General features: G+C 61.5%; 1 protein-coding gene across 3 annotated transcripts in view; it reads left to right on the top strand.

Moving 5' to 3' along the window:
• Positions 1-18,787, top strand: part of ZMYM3 (zinc finger MYM-type containing 3) — a 59,780-nt gene that overhangs the window by 26,441 nt on the left and 14,552 nt on the right. For all 3 annotated transcript variants that reach the window (XM_075918002.2, XM_075918003.2, XM_075918001.2), the window contains exons 2-14: positions 7,634-8,527; positions 8,937-8,980; positions 9,259-9,331; positions 9,740-10,031; positions 10,141-10,318; positions 10,697-10,909; positions 11,526-11,676; positions 11,978-12,093; positions 14,682-14,768; positions 15,076-15,226; positions 15,603-15,775; positions 16,248-16,413; positions 18,397-18,455. In XM_075918002.2, the coding sequence (XP_075774117.2) occupies positions 7,651-8,527; positions 8,937-8,980; positions 9,259-9,331; positions 9,740-10,031; positions 10,141-10,318; positions 10,697-10,909; positions 11,526-11,676; positions 11,978-12,093; positions 14,682-14,768; positions 15,076-15,226; positions 15,603-15,775; positions 16,248-16,413; positions 18,397-18,455 (2,580 nt within the window). In that variant the 5' untranslated portion in view covers positions 7,634-7,650. The remainder of the gene's footprint in view (positions 1-7,633; positions 8,528-8,936; positions 8,981-9,258; positions 9,332-9,739; positions 10,032-10,140; positions 10,319-10,696; positions 10,910-11,525; positions 11,677-11,977; positions 12,094-14,681; positions 14,769-15,075; positions 15,227-15,602; positions 15,776-16,247; positions 16,414-18,396; positions 18,456-18,787) is intronic.

Genomic DNA, 18,787 nt, shown 5'->3' on the forward strand with positions numbered 1-18,787 from the left:
TCCCCTGTGCTAGGTGTAGCGCTTAGATGGATGCCTGTCGGCGTAGACGCTGCTCTGGTCCTTGAGTTGAACTCCGTTGCCCGGCAGCCAGGTACGCAGGCCTGGCGTGGCACTGCAGGCATGCTGCTTCTACAGATTGCTGCCTGCCGTGCTTGGCGAAGCCGCCGCCGCCGTCAAGAGCGCTGCGGTGTAGCGAGGCCTCGAAGTGAACAGTAGGGAGGCACGTGAGGGATGGGGACTTGGGGAGCCAGGACATAGTTCTGACGATGGAGCAGTCGAGCCAGTCCCCGCGAGCCCTGTGCAGGCACAGGAATGTCTGGTAAGCCTGCAGTCTGCTTTGCTAGTGCAGGCTCACGCTGGGAGATAGCTGTGCTTTGAACGTGCATGGATCAAGGAGCATGAGTTCAGTGTGCCAAGTTTCAATTTCTCTTGTGAATGCACTCACAATAGTACTTCTGTGCATTGCATCTTCTGCAGCCTGGAGGCTCTCTCCATCCACACGAGCAGAGCGGCTGAGGCCCAAAGAGGACATGGGATGATGTCCTCTGGCGCTCCAGCGACTGAGCCTGGAGGCCTACCCTCCTGGGTAGAATGAGCAGGGCGAGCAGAGAGGAGAGGCAGGCAAAGCACAGTGATGTGCAGCAAGCCAGGCTCGCGCATCAGACGAGCTGGAGACACTGGTCGAGCGTCAGGTTCCACAGACCTGGGCTTGCTTCCCTCTGCAGCCCATAAGGGACTGCACTCTGGCGCCAGCCCACGCCACCCCACCTGGGGGGGTACAGCCATTCTCAGCTGCACGTATGCTGACCTGGCCCGGGTCTGACCATTGGTTCTTCTCCAAAGACTCTGTTCCCTGGCATTATAGTTCCCTTCACTTACCGATACGTCTGTTTGCCTGGCTTTGGAATAAATGTCTATTTATGGAAACTTAATTCATTTTTATTAGCACCCAACGTTTGCTGGCGGGCACTGACATCATTCACAGCTAATAGCAGTAGGTGCATTTGCCATGGTATATTCCTACACACAGAGCCCTCCGTGCACGGCTCGTCCCAGGGTGCAAACAAAACAATGGCCTGGCTTCACATGATCTTGCTGCATCCATCCCTGTGGGTCCCTCCTGAAATCGGCATGGGAAGGCTCCCTGGTGAGCTCTCCTTGTAGCTCTGGTGTCTGGCTGATCCAAACAGTGGACGGCCATTCCGCCTTCCCCTTGTCGGAAATGTTCCTCCTTTGCTTCCCAGTTTTTAGGCAGCAGGCAGCCATATTTATTGGGATTCTTTTCCCAGTGCAGTCCAGTCTCGTGAATTGGCAGCACCAGTGTCCTGCCAAAGGCAAGTCCAGCTGTCAGGCTGGACCTGGTGAGCCTGTCATTCAAACCCTCCTTGCTACTCTCCAGGTGGCTGACGTGTGGCTTTGAGGCTCAGGCTGGGTCTCCAGGACCAGCATCCCCACTGGTCACCCTCTAGTCAGGACAGCACCCTGGCTTTCAGTGTTCTGAGCAGGCCTGTACTCCTCAGGACGTGCAGCGTGCCCTTCCCTGACCAGCCGGCGATGTCCCCGGAGAGCCACCAGCACAGGCCATCCCATAGAGAAGTTTCCTTTTCTGTGAATGTATTCAGGCAAGGGCTCTGGTTCCAGCCATCTACCCCCCCATCACCGACTGGGAACCCCATTGTTACCCAGCCGTCCCCTGGCTCCTGCACGTTGCCCAGAGTCCCCGCCCTCTTGTAGCATGATGCCCCTGAGGACCTGGAGCACAGTGTGGCGGATTTCCCAACTCCCAGGGTGTTCCTGGTAGAGCGTGAGCAATCGCATTGCCACGTGCTTCTTGGCTACCAGTCAGCTCTGTGCTATTGCTGCACTGAAGAACTGGGGCCAGCTGCTGACATGTGGCCCTTGCCTCTACAGCCCCCGCTCGCCATCCCAGCCCCTCGTGAAACGAGGAGTAACGGTAGTTTGGACTTGGAAACCTAGTCTGAACTACCTAGTCCGTGCCGCGTGTAGCCGCGCGGCACGGAGTCCGCACTAGCGGATATTTAAAAATGGCGGCGCCCAGCTTTATGCAAATGAAGCCCGGGAAATTCAAATCCCGGGCTTCATTTGCAACTCCGGTTCCTACATTACCACCCTAGTTCGAACTAGGGTGGTAGTGTAGACATGCCCTCAGAGTGCTACAATCCCGTCAGGCTGGGCTTGTTTCCTGGGCCTAGAACTGGTGCTCCGCCATTTGCAGCTGCTCTGTGAAGGCCAGCCCCAGCCTCCACGCAATTGTCCTGTGACCTGCAGCTCCGCGGGTGGCTCTGCAAATACTGCGGGGTTAGGCACAGTGTGCTCACACAGTAGTGCAGAGCTGGGCAGGGTCCACACTACGCACAGATGTGGCAAATATGTGGGTTTGTGGCACTGGGCAAGGTCCACGCTTTGCACGGACATGGGTTTGTGGAGCTGGGCAGGGTCCACGCTTTGCACAGACGTGGCAAACGTGTGGGTTTGCAGGGATTTTGAAAAGGCATGAAACCTCACAGGATGGAGAAAACTCCATTGTGGGACATGAGCAGAGTATTCTCAGTTGCTTCTGCCTGACAGTTACCCCATGAGGCACTGGAAACCCTTCCCAAGCCACCTGCGCTGGTGCTGCAGGCTTCCTGACGGGACAGCTAGCCAGGGTGTCTGCTCTCTGCGTCCGTGCGGGTACTGAGGCGGCACGAGTGCGGTCCAGATGTGCAGAAGTGTAATTACTGCGCCAGCTGTATGCTGGTGTCGCGTAGGGTCAACTTCATTTTGTAGCGTGGGGGAGGGCGCGGGAGGGGTTCTCCAGCAGGCTCGTGAAAAGCTGCCAAGCGGGAGGAGTAGGACAAAGGAGCTGGGGACGCTACAGAGGTAACAGCAAGGGATGGAGGAGGTTTCTGGCTGCCCCAAACGAAGGCCGGGGCCAGAGCCCAGTGGAATCCTAGTCAGGGGCTTCCAGGTGAAGAAGTTCCTGTATGCTGGAGAATAAGGCCTGATTAGCCCCGAGTGAAGCCACAGAACTTCTGCTTTTCCGCTGCCTTAGGGACAGAGCATGCTGAGGCCGCAGCCGGGAGGGGTCAGCCCTGGCCCAGACTTGACAAGGACAGAGCTGGGTGTGATGGCACAGGGGAGGACAGCCCGTCCCACAGTGCGGAGATGCTTGTAGACTTTTTAGTATAGGAGATTGAATGTCCCCCAGAGTGACCAATCTTGTCTGTGCTTGGTCTCTGTGCCTCGTTCCACACATTTGTACTTTGCACCTACTTGTGAATTGTCCTTCTCCACTGCTTAGTGCATTGCACAAACCCCCCCGTTCTGCGGGCTCGTGTGATCCTTAATGCTGGTCGCTGCTCCAGCGTCCTTGCGGCTCGCTCTCAGAACTCTGGCAGAGGGCGTCTTTAGGAAAGAAAATAAAAACAACCAGTGGTCTGGTGGCACTTCATAAACCAACGAACACGTCGATGGGATCACGGGCAGTGCCCACGGAAGCTCACGCTCCCATTGACGTGTTTCGTTAGGCTATAAAGTGCCACCAGACCACTGGTTGGTTTTTTCTGTAACAGACTAACTGGGCTACCCCCTGAAGCTTTAGGAAAGAAGTCCTTTAACTCACTCAGCTGCTTGGGAGAGCTCTCTGGAGCGCTCTCACCTGTCCAGTTCTCTGGATCTTTACGCTTATTAAGTTTGCAGATGATACCAAACTGGGTGGGGTTGCGACTTCTTTGGAGGATAGGGACATAATTCAAAATGACCTTAGCAAGTTAGAGAAATGTTCAGAGGTAAACAGGATGAGGTTTAATAAAGAGAAATGCAAAGTGCTCCACTTAGGAAGGAACAATCAGTTCCATACATACAAGATGGGAAGCGACTGTCTAGGAAGGAGCATGGCGGAAAGGGATCTAGGGGTCATAGTGGACCACAAGTTGAATATGAGTCAACAGTGTGATGCTGTTGCAAAAAAAGCAAATATGATTCTAGGTTGTATCAACAGGTGTGTTGTAAGCAAAACTCGTGAAGTCATTCTGCCGCTCTACTCTGCGCTAGTTAGGCCTCAGCTGGAGTACTGTGTCCAGTTCTGGGCGCCACATTTCAAGAAAGATGTGGAGAAATTGGAAAGGGTACAGAGAAGAGCGACAAGAATGATTAAAGGTCTAGAGAACATGACCTATGAAGCCAGGCTTCATGAACTGGGCTTGTTTAGTTTGGAAAAAAGAAGATTAAGGGGGGACATGATAGCGGTTTTCAAATATCTAAAAGGGTGTCACAAGGAGGAAGGAGAAAATTTGTTCCTCTTGGTTTCTGAGGACAGGACAAGGAGTAATGGGCTTAAAGTGCAGCAAGGGAGGTTTAGATTGGACATTAGGAAAAAATTCCTAACTGTCAGGGTGGTCAAATATTGGAATAAATTGCCAAGGGAGGTGGTGGAATCTCCCTCTCTGAAGATATTTAAGAACAGGTTAGATAGACATCTGTCAGGGATGGTGTAGACGGAGCTTGGTCCTGCCTTGAGGGCGGGGGGCTGGACTCGATGACCTCTTGAGGTCCCTTCCAGTCCTATTATTCTATGATTCTATGATTTCCCACACCCAGGGGCTTTTCTCTCCTGCTCTCGCTCTCTCTCTCTCTCTCTCTCTCTGCGAGGCGCATCTCCAATTTGGTGTTCCTGAAGAGACTGCTCCTTCCTGTTTGGCAGGAGGCAGCATGCAAAAGGGATGGGGGTCTGGCTCCGTGGCTGGTGTGCTCATAGGCCACGCAAAGCTGTGCCACTCTCATGTGGAGGAGCCAGGCCTGCGGGAGACGATGTCTTCGGAGAAGTAGAGACCCAAGTGAATCGTTGCGGGCTCAGCTGCCACTCTTCTGTTAGGCTGCAGGTGCCGGATCTTGCCTCCTATACCTGTAACAGAACCAAGCACAATTTAAAAGAACTTCAGCCGTTCATAAGGGACAGGTATAGGGAGAGCTTGGGCGTTTTGGATCATGTCACTCCCAGGTGACAGATCCGTTGGGGCATCTCTCAGTCTTCCCTAGACTGCTCGATGCGCAGGGATCCTGTATCCTAGCAGTTGAAATCTGAGATGTAATAAGCTCTTCCTATAAACTCTGGGGCGTCTGTCAGCCTCTTGGCTGCCCTCCCCGACAGGACCCCGGTCCTAGCGGTAAAGACACGGACGTTAAACTTCTCGGGGCCTTGTGTCCCAGCAGTTAAAGACTCGGGTGTGACACACACACACACACACTCTCTTCTCCCCCCTCCCCCCCCGACTCTCGGCTGACAGGGCCCCAGGTCTGTGCCTGCTCCACATGTCCATTTCCTGCAGCTTGGTTGGAGATGAACCCCAGCTGAATGGCACCTGGCTCTTCTGCTGTGGGAGGAGGGGAAGAAGGAGAGATTCTGCCCTTCATCAGCTTGTGTTGCAAACATGCTTGAGGGAGGAAACTCTCTGGGGGTTCCTCCTTGCTGCACCCTATTGGAGTCCAGGGGTGGGCAATACAACCGCGGTGGTTCGCCACAGGTAGACCCTGGAGGGCTGCTGCTATATTTACCTGCGCCCCTGCAGGAAGCAGCTATCGCAGCTCCCGTTCCTGGCCAGTCTGAGCGGAGGGAAGCAGTGTGGTCCACAGCCAGTGGGAGCTGCCATCACCGAGACCTACGGAGGTGCAGGCAAACATAGTGGCAGCAGCCCGACCAGATCTAGCCTGCGGGCCAGTATGTGCCCACCTGCTGTAGTTGATGCTGGACTGTGTGGGTGTACGAGTGACACATGCCCTCTCGAGGAGTCGGCTGCCCCCGCATCATCGTAAAATCATCTTTGATCATATGAACTTCAAGTGGGCTCCATTCCTTCCAGCTGTGATGTGGCTTCGACACAGCCCGCTAGTGTGGCCGGTTCCAGCTCCTCCAGAGCGTGTGCTGGCCCAGCCTCCTCGCAGCACAGAGCTGTGGAGAGAAGGCTGAGGGGTGCCTGCACGTGCTTGCTACTCTCTGAGCAAGACGCGAGTGATGGCACTGCCGCCGCCGCTCTTGCAGACAGCCGGGAAAGCGGGGCGCACTGCCTCCGAAGAGGAGCGGAGGAAGGTCTGGAAGGGAAGACTGGTAGAGCAGGAGCTCGTTGTCCCTCTCTCGTGCAGTTTTAGTGGCATTAAAAGGCGGAAGGTTCAAAACGAAGAAAAGGAAAATACCTTTCCACGGGCTGGAGTCGGCCAGGGGGACTTGCTGCCGCGGGATCAGAGCCTGGCCCCGTGACTTGCGAGTATCCAGACTTCGACTAGTGCTTGGTGGCGACGGCTGGAAGGCACTTGCACCCCCTGCCTCAAGGCTGCCTCTTCGGGGGTAGAGCGCCGCTTTGTCCTACGCCTGCTCTGGGGGCTTCTTGCCCCGTCCAAGAGAAGATGCTGCACTGGGCAGTTGGTCCAGCTGGACTCTTCCCGGGATCCCTCTCCTTGTGGGTTCTCCCACCTGTCCTGTCGTGGTGGTGGTTGTCCTTGCTTAGCACAGACGTGTGTGTTTCCCTCTCCGCTTCTCCTCGGCCCTTGATCATGCTTGTTCTGCCCTTTGGCTTCAGCTTTCAATCCCCCTTGTAAAGAGGAGCCCAGATGTGATTTCATTTCAGCAGAGGTCACACAGATTGGTGCATCCTTGCGGTCTAGCATGCTCCATGCCTGTTTCAGCGGAGCTCTTCCAGCGACTAGCGTAAGCTTTTCCGTGTTGGTTTGTTCTATCTTCAGTCGGAACTCCCCCATGCTAAGCCCTACCAGAAGGGCTCTTCCTGCAGAAACCCAGCACTTTGCACAGCTGGGACCCAGAGATGCTCCCTTAGGTTCAGAGAAGGGCAACTAAAATGATGAGGGGTTTGGAACGAGTCCCATGTGAGGAGAGACTGGGACTTTCCAGCTTGGAAAGAGACTGAGGGGGTTAGGAGAGAGGTCTATAAAATCACAAGTGGTGTGGGGAAAGTGAATAAGGAAAAGTGATTTACTTGTTCCCATAATACAAGAACTAGGGGCCACCAAATGAAATTAATGGGCAGCAGGTTTAAAACAAATAAAACAAGTTCTTCACACAGCGCATAGTCAACCTGTGGAACTCCTTGCCAGAGGAGGCTGTGAAGGCTAGGACTGTAACAGGGTTTATCAGAGAGCTAGCTAGATTCATAGGTCCAGCAATGGCGATTAGCCAGGATGGGTAGGAATGGTGTCCCTGGCCTCTGTTTCTCTGGAGGTGGGTGACGGGAGGGATCGCTTCTCTCCCGGTGGTTTAGGACTTCCAGCTCTTGGGAATAATCCGTCTCCATGGTGTGGGTTGCATAGATCGAAGGGGGTTCCTACAGCTGCTGGCGGCGAGATGGCCTGGCTGGGAGGAATAGTGACATGGGGCGCTGGCTCTGGTAAATACCGAAGGGGCGGGCAGGGCTCCCGTCCCACTGCGCTCCGAATGGAAGCCGAGTTCCTCTGCATGTCTGCTGACTGCGCGCTCCCCGGGCGGTGCCTCCTGCCGCAGGGCGGCCCTTCTCCAGGCAGTGGAGTGAGCCGGTCGGCTCCGGGTCCGTCCGAGCTTTCCAGGGGCTGCTGCGCAGGGCGTGTCCCGCAGTGTGACAGGCCTTTCTGCCTTTCTCCTTCCCAGGTGTCTGCTGCCTCTCAATGGATCCCGGTGACTTCCCCGGATCCTTGGACCCCCTCTCCCTGCCTGAGAAGCCACTCGGTGATCTCCCTGCAGACATGGACTTCGGAGAAGATCTGCTGGGCTCCCAGGCAGCTTCTACCCCGCAAGTGCCAGTTCCCCAGCCCCCTGAGAGGGAATGGGGTCCGAGCAAGCCGGTGGCTGCAGACGGGGGCTTGGACCTTCTGGGGAAAGCAGACAGTTTAGCTGGTCTCAGCAAATCAAACAATCTTGATCTAGATAAATCCAGTGTCCTGGGTGTTCTGGAGAAACCTGGTGTTCTAGAGGACTTAGATGAAGCCACTGACTTGATGGTTCTAGATAAACCAGGGGGGTTGGAGGGTCTGTACAAGGCCCATTCTTCCCAGGACTTGGCGGACGGGCACGGGGACTCCTCTGAGCTGGACAGGGAAGACCTTTTGGCAGAAGCGTGGAAAGAAGAGGAAGATAAACCCAAATACGACTCCGGAGACCCAAAAGATGATTGTGCTCCTGCCACTCCCACGCTTTGTGATGGCAACAGCCTGGAGTCCCCCCGGCAGCCTGTTTCTGGGGCAGGGGAGCTGAGCCGCGATGCACCCGCAGAAGATTTCACACCACTCGCAAACTCGCCAGTGGGTCTGCCCCAGCCCAGCCTTAAGCAGGCAAAGAAGACCAGGTTGAAAGCCCCAAGGAAAAGCTCCCCTGTGCAAAAAGAGGAGTCAGCAGCAGAAGAGGGGCTAGAACAGCCCTCTGCCCTGCCCCCGGAGCACGCTGCTGAAGGCCAGGCCGAGGAGGGGGACGAGGATGGCAGGAACGCCCTCAGGCAAGAGAGCGGTGGGCCGCAAGCACAGGAAGTCGCACAGTCATCCTCCCCAGGTGGGTACTGGCTGCACCGGTGCGGAGCGGCGGGGGCCTGGGCAGCTGTAGCCTTAGCCAGGGCGCTCTCTGCCTGCTGATGGGGCAGGCGTGGGAGGGAATTGCTTGGGCAGTGCAAGTGACCACCGTTGGCAGGAGGGGCTGAGCAGGGAGAGGGGCCTGCACCCACCCCTCCCTTCCCAGACAGTCGTATTTACAGAGTCCGTCGCCAGCTTGGCTTCAAGGACGGAGACGTGAGAGCTGCCGCTGCCCCTGCTCTGCGTCCGGCCTGCTCCCTGCGCCCCCACGCGTGGGTCTCCCGTCACGTGGCTCTGCAGTCCCCAGCCTGGCGGGGGTTGGAGCCCTGCCGCTGTGGTCTGAGCCCTGGAGAGAAGGGGCGGCAGCTCAGGTGTGCTGTTTTCCCTTGCAGGAGACGCCCTGGCCGGGAAGGGGAGTGAGCAGCCAGCTGAGAAGGTGAGGCCGGGAAGGAGTGTGCATGTCTCGGGCTGCCGCCTTCTCTGTGCTGGGCAGGTGGCTTCAGTCTGCTCCCTGCCGCTGCCCAGGCCAGGGCCCCTCCCCCATAAGCCACCTGCCAAGCCCACAGGGCCCCTGCTAGGCACAGCAAAGCCCGAGGGACTGGGGCAGAGGGGGTGGGAGGAAGAGCCTGGAGCGGGGCCTGGCCGTGGCCAAGGCTTTCGGGCCCTGGGCCCCTGGACGGCGGCTGGGCTGAATATTCTCTGTGTGTCTTCCAGGAGCAGAAGAGAAGCGAACGAGCCAGGAGGTCGGAGGCAGCCAGGCCTGAAACCGTGAACTCTTCCGAGAGCAGTAAGTCCCCTGGGCTGGCCGCCAGGAAGGGGACCTGTGAGCACGGCCCTGGGAGGCCCCTGCCAGCCAGGAGCAGGGTCCTCTGGGCAGCTCTGTCCCTTCCCCCACCCACCGGGCGTCAGCGCGACTTCATTGCAGGGCTTCCCTGGGGCAATCGTCCGGTTCTGCCTCTGGGATGCACAGGGCCTGCGGTGCCTTCCTCTGGGCCGCCGAGGAGCCGGGGCCCGTGCGTGCCAGCTGAGCCCCCCGCTCCCTTCCCTTGTGCTGGGCCCACGGCGCAGACAGCAGTGCCCAAGCCGGGGGGCTCGCCAGCACATTTGGGTGTTTCAAGGTCCCTGGCTCCTCCCCCCGTTCCCCCGGTCTGGACACAGCCCCTCAGGGAATCTCTCTCCCTCTCCCCGCCCGCAGTCCCGGTCTCTGACGAGGACTCAGACGCTATGGTGGACGATCCCAACGACGAGGACTTTGTTCCCTTCCGTACCCGGCGCTCGACCCGCATGTCCTTGCGCACACAGATGGCTCAGCGGGCTGCCCGCTCCACCGTCACCAAGATGACTTGTGCCAATTGCCGGACTCCCCTGCAGAAGGGCCAGACAGCCTACCAGCGCAAGGGGCTCCCGCAGCTCTTCTGCTCCAGCTCCTGCCTCACCACCTTCTCCAAGAAGCCAGCCGGCAAGAAGATCTGCACCTTCTGTAAAAAGTGTGTGCCCCCCCCCGCCGCCCGGCAAGGCACCCGGGCCCCTTGCCCACCCTCATACTCTTCCCAAGCCAGCCCCTGCCCCCACTGACCGGTCCCTCCCTGTCCCCAGGGAGATCTGGAACACCAAGGACTCGGTTGTGGCCCAGATTGGCTCGGGCGGCTCTTTCCACGAGTTCTGCACCTCTGTGTGCCTCTCCCTCTACGAGGCGCAGCAGCAGCGACCAGCCCCGCAGCCTGCGGAGGCCTCGGACACCAGCCGTTGCAGTGTCTGTCACAAGCCTGGGGAGGTAAGCTGAGCCCAGGGGCTCCAGCGCTCAGTCCTGGCGCTGGCGCTGGAGGTGACGCAGCAGCCCGCACCAGCCAGGTGCCCGCGAGCTGCTCGTCCCGTGCTAGGGCTTGGCCGAGCCTGTCCGCGCCGGCGTCAGACTGGGCCTTGTTTTCAGTCTTCCTTGCGCCTGGTTCCCCCGCCAGGCGTGGAGACGCAGCGTTTGCTCTCTCCTGGGCCCCAGGCTGCCCCTTGCAGCTCCCCGTCCCACTTGCTCTGTTGCCCTGATGGAGGAGCAGCCTGCCCAGGCGAGAGCCCCTCCTGGCCAGAGGCCCAGGCCAGCCGGGGACCCGCCCTGCCCGTGCTTGCCCTGAGGGAGCCGGTGCCGGTGTGTGTGCAGATCCAGCACGAGGTGAGCAACGGGAACGTGGTGCACCGGCTCTGCAGCGACGCCTGCTTCACCAAGTTCCGCGCCACCAAGGGGCTGAAAACCAACTGCTGTGACAACTGCGGCCTCTACATCTACAACAAGGGGCTGCCCCTGGAGTACCTCTTCCACGAGGGCCAGCAGAAACGCTTCTGCAACTCCACCTGCCTCGGCAGCTACAAGAAGGTGAGGGGCTGCAGGGTGCCCGCCTCCCTGGCCCGAGGCTTTTCCCAGGCTCGGCGCAGGGCGCCCCTCTGCTGTGGCAGCAACGCCAGGCCCCTCAGGTGCCCAGGGGCTCCCTTGAGCGCACACCCCGGGAGGTGCTCTGAGCCTACCCCTGCTGCTAGGGCGGCAGTTCCCCAGGTCTGGCCCAGGGCCTGGGGGCCGGCTGGAGAAATCGGTCGCTAGCCCAGTGAGGCTGGCTGTCAGGGCACAGAACTGGCTCCTTGTGGTGGCAAGCACGCCCAGAGCTAGTTCTAGTCAGCTGTGCTACACCGTGCTCCCGGCGAGGGGCCTCTTCTGCATCTAGCCATGGGTGCCCCAGGCTAGCATGGCCCCCGCGGATTTCCTGGAGGGTACAGGAGAGTGTGGCCTGCTCTCGGGCTTTGCCAGCAGCTGCCAGGGCCTGTGACCTGAGGGGAGCAGAGTCCAAGCTTGGCATCCCTGTTGCATGCTCCTGCGAGCCCCGGCGGGAGAGCTGCCTTTGGGCCAGCGAAGAGGCTAGGGGTGAGGGTGGGCTAGGGCCAGCCAGGACGTGGCGTGGAGGGAAGCAGGATTCGAGCGCTGTGCGTTGTGCCCGCAGAAGAATACCCGCGTGTACCCCTGCATGTGGTGCAAGACGCTGTGTAAGAACTTTGACATGCTGCCCAACGTGGACCGGAACGGCAAGATGGGTCTGTTCTGCTCCATCTGCTGCACCACCTCGCACAAAGTGAAGCAGTCGGGCCTGACGGGTAAGAGCGTGCCAGCCCCACGCCCAGTGTCACTGCCCTGGGGCCCGTCGGCGGGAGGTGCAGAGCGGAGGTGGCGCCAACAGACCCAGGGCACCGGTGGCGGCTCATGCAGACTGGGCTCCCGGGCAGCAGAGTCCTGGGTGAGTCCGGGCTGGGCTCCCCGCTGGGGCTGCTATGGCCTGCCTGTCCCGAGGCGACATTTCTGCCCTGGCCAAGCCCGGCATTGCCCCAGGTGTCGAGAGTGGGTGGGAACAGCCCCCCTTCCGTGCTGCTGCCACCGCTGGCTGTGCTGTCTCGCTAGGTCCCGCAAGACCCTGCAGCTTCTGCAGGAAGAGCCTGTCTGAGCCCTGCTATTACAACAAGGCTGACCGGGTCGTGTACCAGTTCTGCAGCCCCAGCTGCTGGACCAAATTCCAGGTACTGAAACGTTCTTCCTGTCAGGGCGGGGTCCGGAGCCCCCTCCTCTCCCAGCAGAGGGCCCCGGGAGGCAGGGGCTGCTCCCGAGAACTCTCTGGCTCAGTGCAGGGGTAGCACTGGTTGTTGGCTCCGGCGCGTGAGCCTGTGCCAGCTGCAGTGCTGAGAGTGCGACTGGCTGTGCGGGCACAGGGCGGGGGAGACGCCTGGCTCGCCCACTGGTAACGAGGGGGTGGCAGAGAGCGTGTGCGGAGGACACCGTTCCAGCTCCGCCCCCGGGAGCCCTGGACGAGGCAGTGGAGCAGAGCTCTGGCCTTATGGGGGCATCGGGGCGCTGAGGAAGGGGTCCGTTCAGAGTGGCCTGGGCACTGGCCAGCCGCCGGTCCCTGGCAAAGCGGGGAAGAACGGCCGGTGGGGGATGGCCTTGCTGGGCACACCTGGCCTGGCTGCCGACAGCCGCGTGGTACGCGGGGGGAGTCTGGGAAGGGCTTTCTCGGAGTGACACGCTGGGTAAAGAAACGGCTCGGCCACGCGCACGTGGAATGGCTCACGGACGGCGTGGAAAGCCCCTGTCCCCAGGGAACCACCGCCTAGTGGGGTCCTGACAGGACTGGTCTCCTCGGCCCAGGGCCAGCATTTCCATCGGTGGTCTGGAAGGAAATAGCAACCCCTGCGGGAAGGCTTGGCGGCTGAGCCAGACCTTGGCAGTGAGAAGTGATGGTGAGGGCGGGCAGGCATCAGAGTGGTCCGGTTTGCTGGGGAAGCTGGGCCCATTGAACGAAGCCAAACGGGAGTCATGCCTCTAGGAGCAAAGGGGGCCAGCCTCTGGGGGCCGTGTCCTGGCAAGCAGGGACTCTGGAGGGTCTTGGGTTCTCAGGCAAGCAGCCGAGGGGAGCTCCCAGTGTGATGCTAACGTGACTCCTGGGCGGGTAAACGGGCATCACAACTGGGGAGCTGGGAGGGGACGTCCCGTCTGACTGAGGCAGATCTTGGAATACTGTGTCCAGCTCGGGTGTCCACGGTTTCGAAAGGCCACTGAAACATTGGGGGGCGCCCAGCAGAGCCCCAGGGCGGGTGTGAGGGTCCCGTGTGCTAGGGAGAGATTTCAAGGCCAACGTATTTAGCTTGTCAGACGCCTGAGAAGTGAGTTGGTCGCAGCATCTGCGCGTCTTGGGGGAGGAAATACGGGGCTCGTTAATCTAGCAGAGAATCAGATGCTGGCAGCCTAAGCTAAACACCGTCAGATTTAGAAAGACCGCATCAGCGGTAGGAAGATGAAGGCCTAAAACAAATGCTCAGGTAGCACAGGCCTGGTCTGAGGCCCGAGGCCTAGCTAGCAATGGACAAACCATGGCTAACATAAAGCAGAGCTAAGATGTAGCAAGAGGCAGGCCCCTGCTCACAGAACTTGGCACAAACAGGGCTGAGCGTGCGAAACACTCATTGGTAATAGGTGTAGAACAGTCACTGGCGCTGGGCACCGACTGTAGAACAGTCACTGGCGCTGGGCACCGACTGTAGAACAGTCACTGGCGCTGGGCACCGACTGTAGAACAGTCACTGGCGCTGGGCACCGACTGTAGAACAGTCACTGGCGCTGGGCACCGACTGTAGAACAGTCACTGGCGCTGGGCACCGACTGTAGAACAGTCACTGGCGCTGGGCACTGACTGTAGAACAGTCACTGGCGCTGGGCACTGACTGTAGAACAGTCACTGGCGCTGGGCATCGACTGTAGAACAGTCACTGAACAGTCACTGGCGCTGGGCATCGACTGTAGAGCAGTCACTGGCGCTGGGCAGAAGTTGAAAGCACATTCCAAAAGGATGGGACCACCAGCTGGTTAAGCCCTTGGTACCCGCTCCCCACAGATCCCAACCCAGGTCCAGGAAATGACAGCTAGAGATGAGCTAATCAAGCCACAAGGTGCAGGCTGCTGGGTGGTGTCGAGGAAGCGTCAGAGGGTGGTACCCTGACAGCGTCAGCAGTGATGTGTAGCTTGTTTGTACCTGTATCTAAAGTGGTATCTTGGGGGGCAGTGGGACCTCCTGCTGGGCGAGTCGTTCCCCCATTGTTAGGGGTACGTGTGCATAGTAGTCTCCTGACAGCTGTCACTGCATTTTACTTAACAATAAACCTGGCCGGGCGCCTTCGATCCTTCTCTGGTTCGTGGTCCCTGGGGGCCCTCTCGGGGTCTGCTGTGTTGACGAACCTGCAGATCGCCACAGCCCAGGCCTAGAGCACGCAGCTTTCCGGTTCTTGCCATCGACGGAGCCAGAGACCTGTGAGGAGCCCCTGGCCCCGCCAGTGTCTCAGGGCGGCGACTAGCTATTGGCACACGCTTCCCAGGGAGGTGGGGTTCCTCCGTCCGTGTGGTCTGGATGCCTCCCTGCAAGATCTGCTTTCGACGCAAGCCAGGTTCTAGGGCTCAGTCCAGGCTGGATTTTCTGATGGTCCCTAAAATCTGTGCTGGCAGGCAGAGTTGGGGGAGCCGCTGGCCAGTGGGTGCGGTGGGGCTGGGCAGGAACGCCTCAGCTGGGGGGCACACTGGGTTCATCTGCCCCTACAAACCTTTCTCCCCCTCCCTGCAGCGCACCAGCCCCGAAGGGGGGATCCACCTCAACTGTCACTATTGTCACAATCTCTTCAGTGGGAAGCCGGAGATCTTGGACTGGCAGGTGAGATGGGACGGGGCCCCTGGCCTCTGGGGATATGGGCAGGGGGCTGCGGAGCCTCCTTTGCCTCTGAATGGGGGGTGGAGGGGCTGGAGTGGAGCCCCCCTTGGGCAGGGACCCGTCTCAGCCTCCTGGGCCAGGTCAGTTGGCAGCCCAGCCTGGCGGGGGCTGTGGCAGTCGCTCTCCTGACGTTCGGGGCACAGGCTGGGCCCAGCTCCCGTTCTGGGAGGCTGCGCCTTGGTCTACCCAGTGCTGTGGTCCCGCTCCGGCTTGCCGGGCTGGCTGACCCGGGCAGCGGTGTCTCTGGCAGGACAAGGTGTACCAGTTCTGCTGCAAGGACTGCTGCGAGGACTTCAAGCGGCTGCGGGGGGTGGTGTCCCAGTGTGAGCACTGCAAGCAGGAGAAGCTGCTGCACGAGAAGATCCGCTTCTCGGGGGTGGAGAAGAACTTCTGCAGCGAAGGTAGGTGGAGAGAGCCTGCGCCCAGCCCCACGGCCGGGAGGGGCCTTGCAGGGGGCAGGCGTGGCCCAGGCCTTGCTCGGGGAGGGCTGTCGGGGGCACCTCCTGTCCTCACGCCTGCTCTCCTGCGTCTGGGCTGGCCTGCCTGGCGGGCGGCGCCTGCACTCGGAGCCTGGAGGTGCTGGCTTGGAGTCGCTCGCGCCCGTCCTAGGCGCAGCGAGGTGAGAGTGGCCAGCGCCCTGCGGTCTCTGTCCCCAGCCCCGGGGGCTGGGCAGGGTTGCCCCCAGCAGCGCTCTGCTCTTGTCTCCACGCGCCTGGTGCAGCCCAGGGAGCCCCCAGTGCATCCTGGGAAGGTTTCACTCCTATTGTTTCTCCGCAGGGTGTGTGCTTCTTTACAAACAGGACTTTACCAAGAACCTGGGGCTGTGCTGCATCACCTGCACCTACTGTTCCCAGACCTGCCAGCGGGCCGTCACCGAGCAGCTGGAGGGCAGCACCTGGGACTTCTGCAGCGAGGACTGCAAGAGCAAATACTTGCTGTGGTACTTCAAGGTCCGTATCAGCCGGGCTGCCTCCTGCTGGAGGGCTGGGCCCTGCTGCTGGGGGCCCCGGCTGGCGCTGCTGTGGGGGGCCCTGCTGCTGGGGGCCCCGGCTGGCCCTGCGGTGGGGGGCCCTGGCTGCTGGGGGCCCCGGCTGGCCCTGGCTGCTGGGGGCCCTTCTGCGGGGGGCCCCGGCTGGCCCTGCTGTGGGGGGCCCTGCTGCGGGGGGCCCCGGCTGGCCCTGCTGTGGGGGGCCCTGCTGCGGGGGGCCCCGGCTGGCGCTGCTGTGGGGGGCCCTGCTGCTGGGGGCCCCGGCTGGCGCTGCTGTGGGGGGCCCTGCTGCTGGGGGCCCCGGCTGGCGCTGATGGGACACTGCTGTGAGGAAGCTCACGGCTGATGCTGCCAGACACGGCTCTGTGGGATGCTCCCAGCTTCAGCCGTGGGTTCCTGACCTGGTTGTTTGTCTCCTTCGCCCGGGGCTCTAGGCAGCGCGGTGCCACGCCTGCAAGCGTCAGGGGAAGCTGCTGGAAACCATCCACTGGCGGGGGCAAATCAAACACTTCTGCAACCAGCAGTGTCTGCTGCGCTTTTACAACCAACAGAACCAGCCCAACCTGGACACGCAGAAGGGGCCCGAGAGCCTGCTGAACAGTGAGTCGGGGGGGACGCCTCGGCCCCGGCCCTGAGGAGAAGGCCTTGGCGCTGTGGCCGGGGCAGGCCGGCGCCGCCTGGTGCTCTCGCTCTTGGCCAGGACGCTCGGGTTTGGCAGGAGCTTGATTTACAGGGCTGGGGCCAGTGAGGTGTGACCCCCCCCCCCCCCCCCCCCCCCGCGCTCGGCAGGCTTGGGCCAGGCCCGCGCTAGGCTGGGAGACCTCGCAGGAGGGGGTGCTGGGGGGGCTCTTCCCTCAGGCAGGGGAAGGTGCTGTACTGCCAGAGGCCAGACCTCACCCGGCATGTTCCATGTGTCCGCCATCCCCTGAGCCTGCTGCCCCAAGCAAGTCCCTGGCCCGGGCTGGGGGCCCTCTCCAGAGAGCAGGGGCAGGAATGGGCTGGCCCCAGAGCCCAGCCGGGGGCAGGGCAGCAGACAGCCAGGCTGTGGTGTGTTCCTGAGCGCTCTGCCCGCTAACATGGGAGCAGCAAAGGCCAGGAGCCAGGGCAGAGCCCTGCACCTCCTGCGGGGGCTTGGGCTGATGTGGAAATCTGGCACAGAGCGCTGGGGGCCGAGGCGCAGGCCAGGCGAGCGTTGCGCTGTCTCTGCCGCAGCTGCAGGGGAAGCTGCTAGTGCCCGGCCCGTATCTGCAGCCCCCCACGTCCCTCCTTGCCCTGGAGGGGCCGCTGCCATGGGAGCACCCGCACGAGCCAGTCAGGCTGCAGGGACCGGCAGCGCCCCCTTGGCCCTAGCCCCAGGATCAGCCAGCCCCTCCCCGCGGGGCTCCTCTAGGGCGACCAGATGTCTCGATTGTATAGGGACAGTCCTGATACTGGGGCCTGTTCTCCACCCCCATCCCTCTGGTTCCCCCTTGGTCATCTGAGATGCCCCCAGCGCTGCCCGTCTGGCCACGGGACTTGACAAGCACAGTGGCCGTGCATGGGCAGCGCCAGGCTTGGCGGCTCCTCCGGCTGCCTTAGGGGCCACGCTGACCTAGGTCAGCTCTGCATCCCGGTGGCCAGCCCCTGAGCTCAGGCCAGGGTCCCAGTTGCAGGCTGACTTGCCTGTCCCAGAGCCGATGGGTCCGAGGGGCCCGCCTCCCGCAGGGCGCTCTGTGCTGCCTGGGCAGCCGGAAGCAGAACAGGCCTTTCCTGCCAGCCGGGTCTGGAGGCAGGTGAGAGCGCAGAGGAGCACGCTGGCACCACCAGCCTCGTCCCCGTTTCTCCGGAAGCCACCGCAGAATCAAAGGGACCAAGACCTTGTCTGGGGCAGGCCTGACTTCCTAGCCAGGCCGGGAGAGCTGTGGGCTGCTTACTCCCGGAGCTCTTCGTCCCTTTGGCCCCCTGGCTGCGCCCAGGTGGAGGCTGCCCCACATTGCCGCTGCCTTTCTGCAGGCTGAGTCTGTGGGCACCAGAGCCTCGGGCCACGTCCCAGAGCTGCGCGCCGGCTGTCCCACGACCCGCCCTGAGTGGCCCTCGTGCCCCTGGCCTGGCGCTAGGAGGGACCCAGGAGCCAGGCGGAGGTCCTGGGGGATTGGTCACTTAGCAGGGAGGCTCTGCAAGGAAAGGCATGGCCAGAGGGCACTTCCGGACACGCTGGCTGACACCGGGGCGAAGAGCAAACGGCTGCTGCGTGGGCTCGGCTCTGGCCGGTGGCTGCCGGCCGGGCGGGCTTCAGCATTACCGTTCATTGCTTGTCTGCCGGCCTCCTGCCAGGCGCGCCCGGTCGCAGAGGGCAGACTGAGGCCTGGGCGGCCAGTAGCTCAGCCATGGCTGTGTGGCAGCTGGGAGGTGCTGCCCTCCTGCTGTGAGGGGTGGCTGGGGAGAGCCAGCTCCCAGTGGGGTGAGAGTGGGCTAGAAACACATTGGCAGGCGCAGCCCTGGCCAGCGAGCAGAGAGCACGGCAGGCCCTGCCCCTCTGCCGGTGGCGGCGGGACCCGCCTGCCTGAGCGCAGCGCCTGCTCATGGCTCTTCTCTTCCTTGCAGGCCAGACTCCCGAGCCCAAGCCCCCCGGCTCTTCCCCGCAGAGAGCAGAGACGAACACGGTGAGCCTGGCGTGGGCCAGCAGGGGGGCTGGGGCGCACTGGGAGCCAGGACTGCCCTTGCCTATCTGCGCCGAGCCGGCGGGGGCTGCTGGGAGCCAGCCCCAGGGAGGGCAGGAGGGTGCGTCCCCTGGGCGATGGGTCAGGCAGGGCCGAGGTGGAAGCTCTGAGGGCTGGTTCTTTCACTCTCAAAGGCCTGGGGCCCCAGAAGGAACAAACTCCTTCCCTACTGCCTGGGCAGGGGCTGCTGGCGCTGCATTCCGAGCTGGCTGGGGCGCCTCTGGCCCTGAGCATGCAGCCGGGCCGGGCGGGGCGGGTGCCCTCCCCCGCGGGGG

This window comes from Pelodiscus sinensis, chromosome 13 (genome assembly GCF_052426305.1).
Source record: "Pelodiscus sinensis isolate ZL-2025 chromosome 13, ASM5242630v1, whole genome shotgun sequence".
In the NCBI taxonomy this organism is placed as follows: Eukaryota; Metazoa; Chordata; order Testudines; family Trionychidae; genus Pelodiscus; species Pelodiscus sinensis.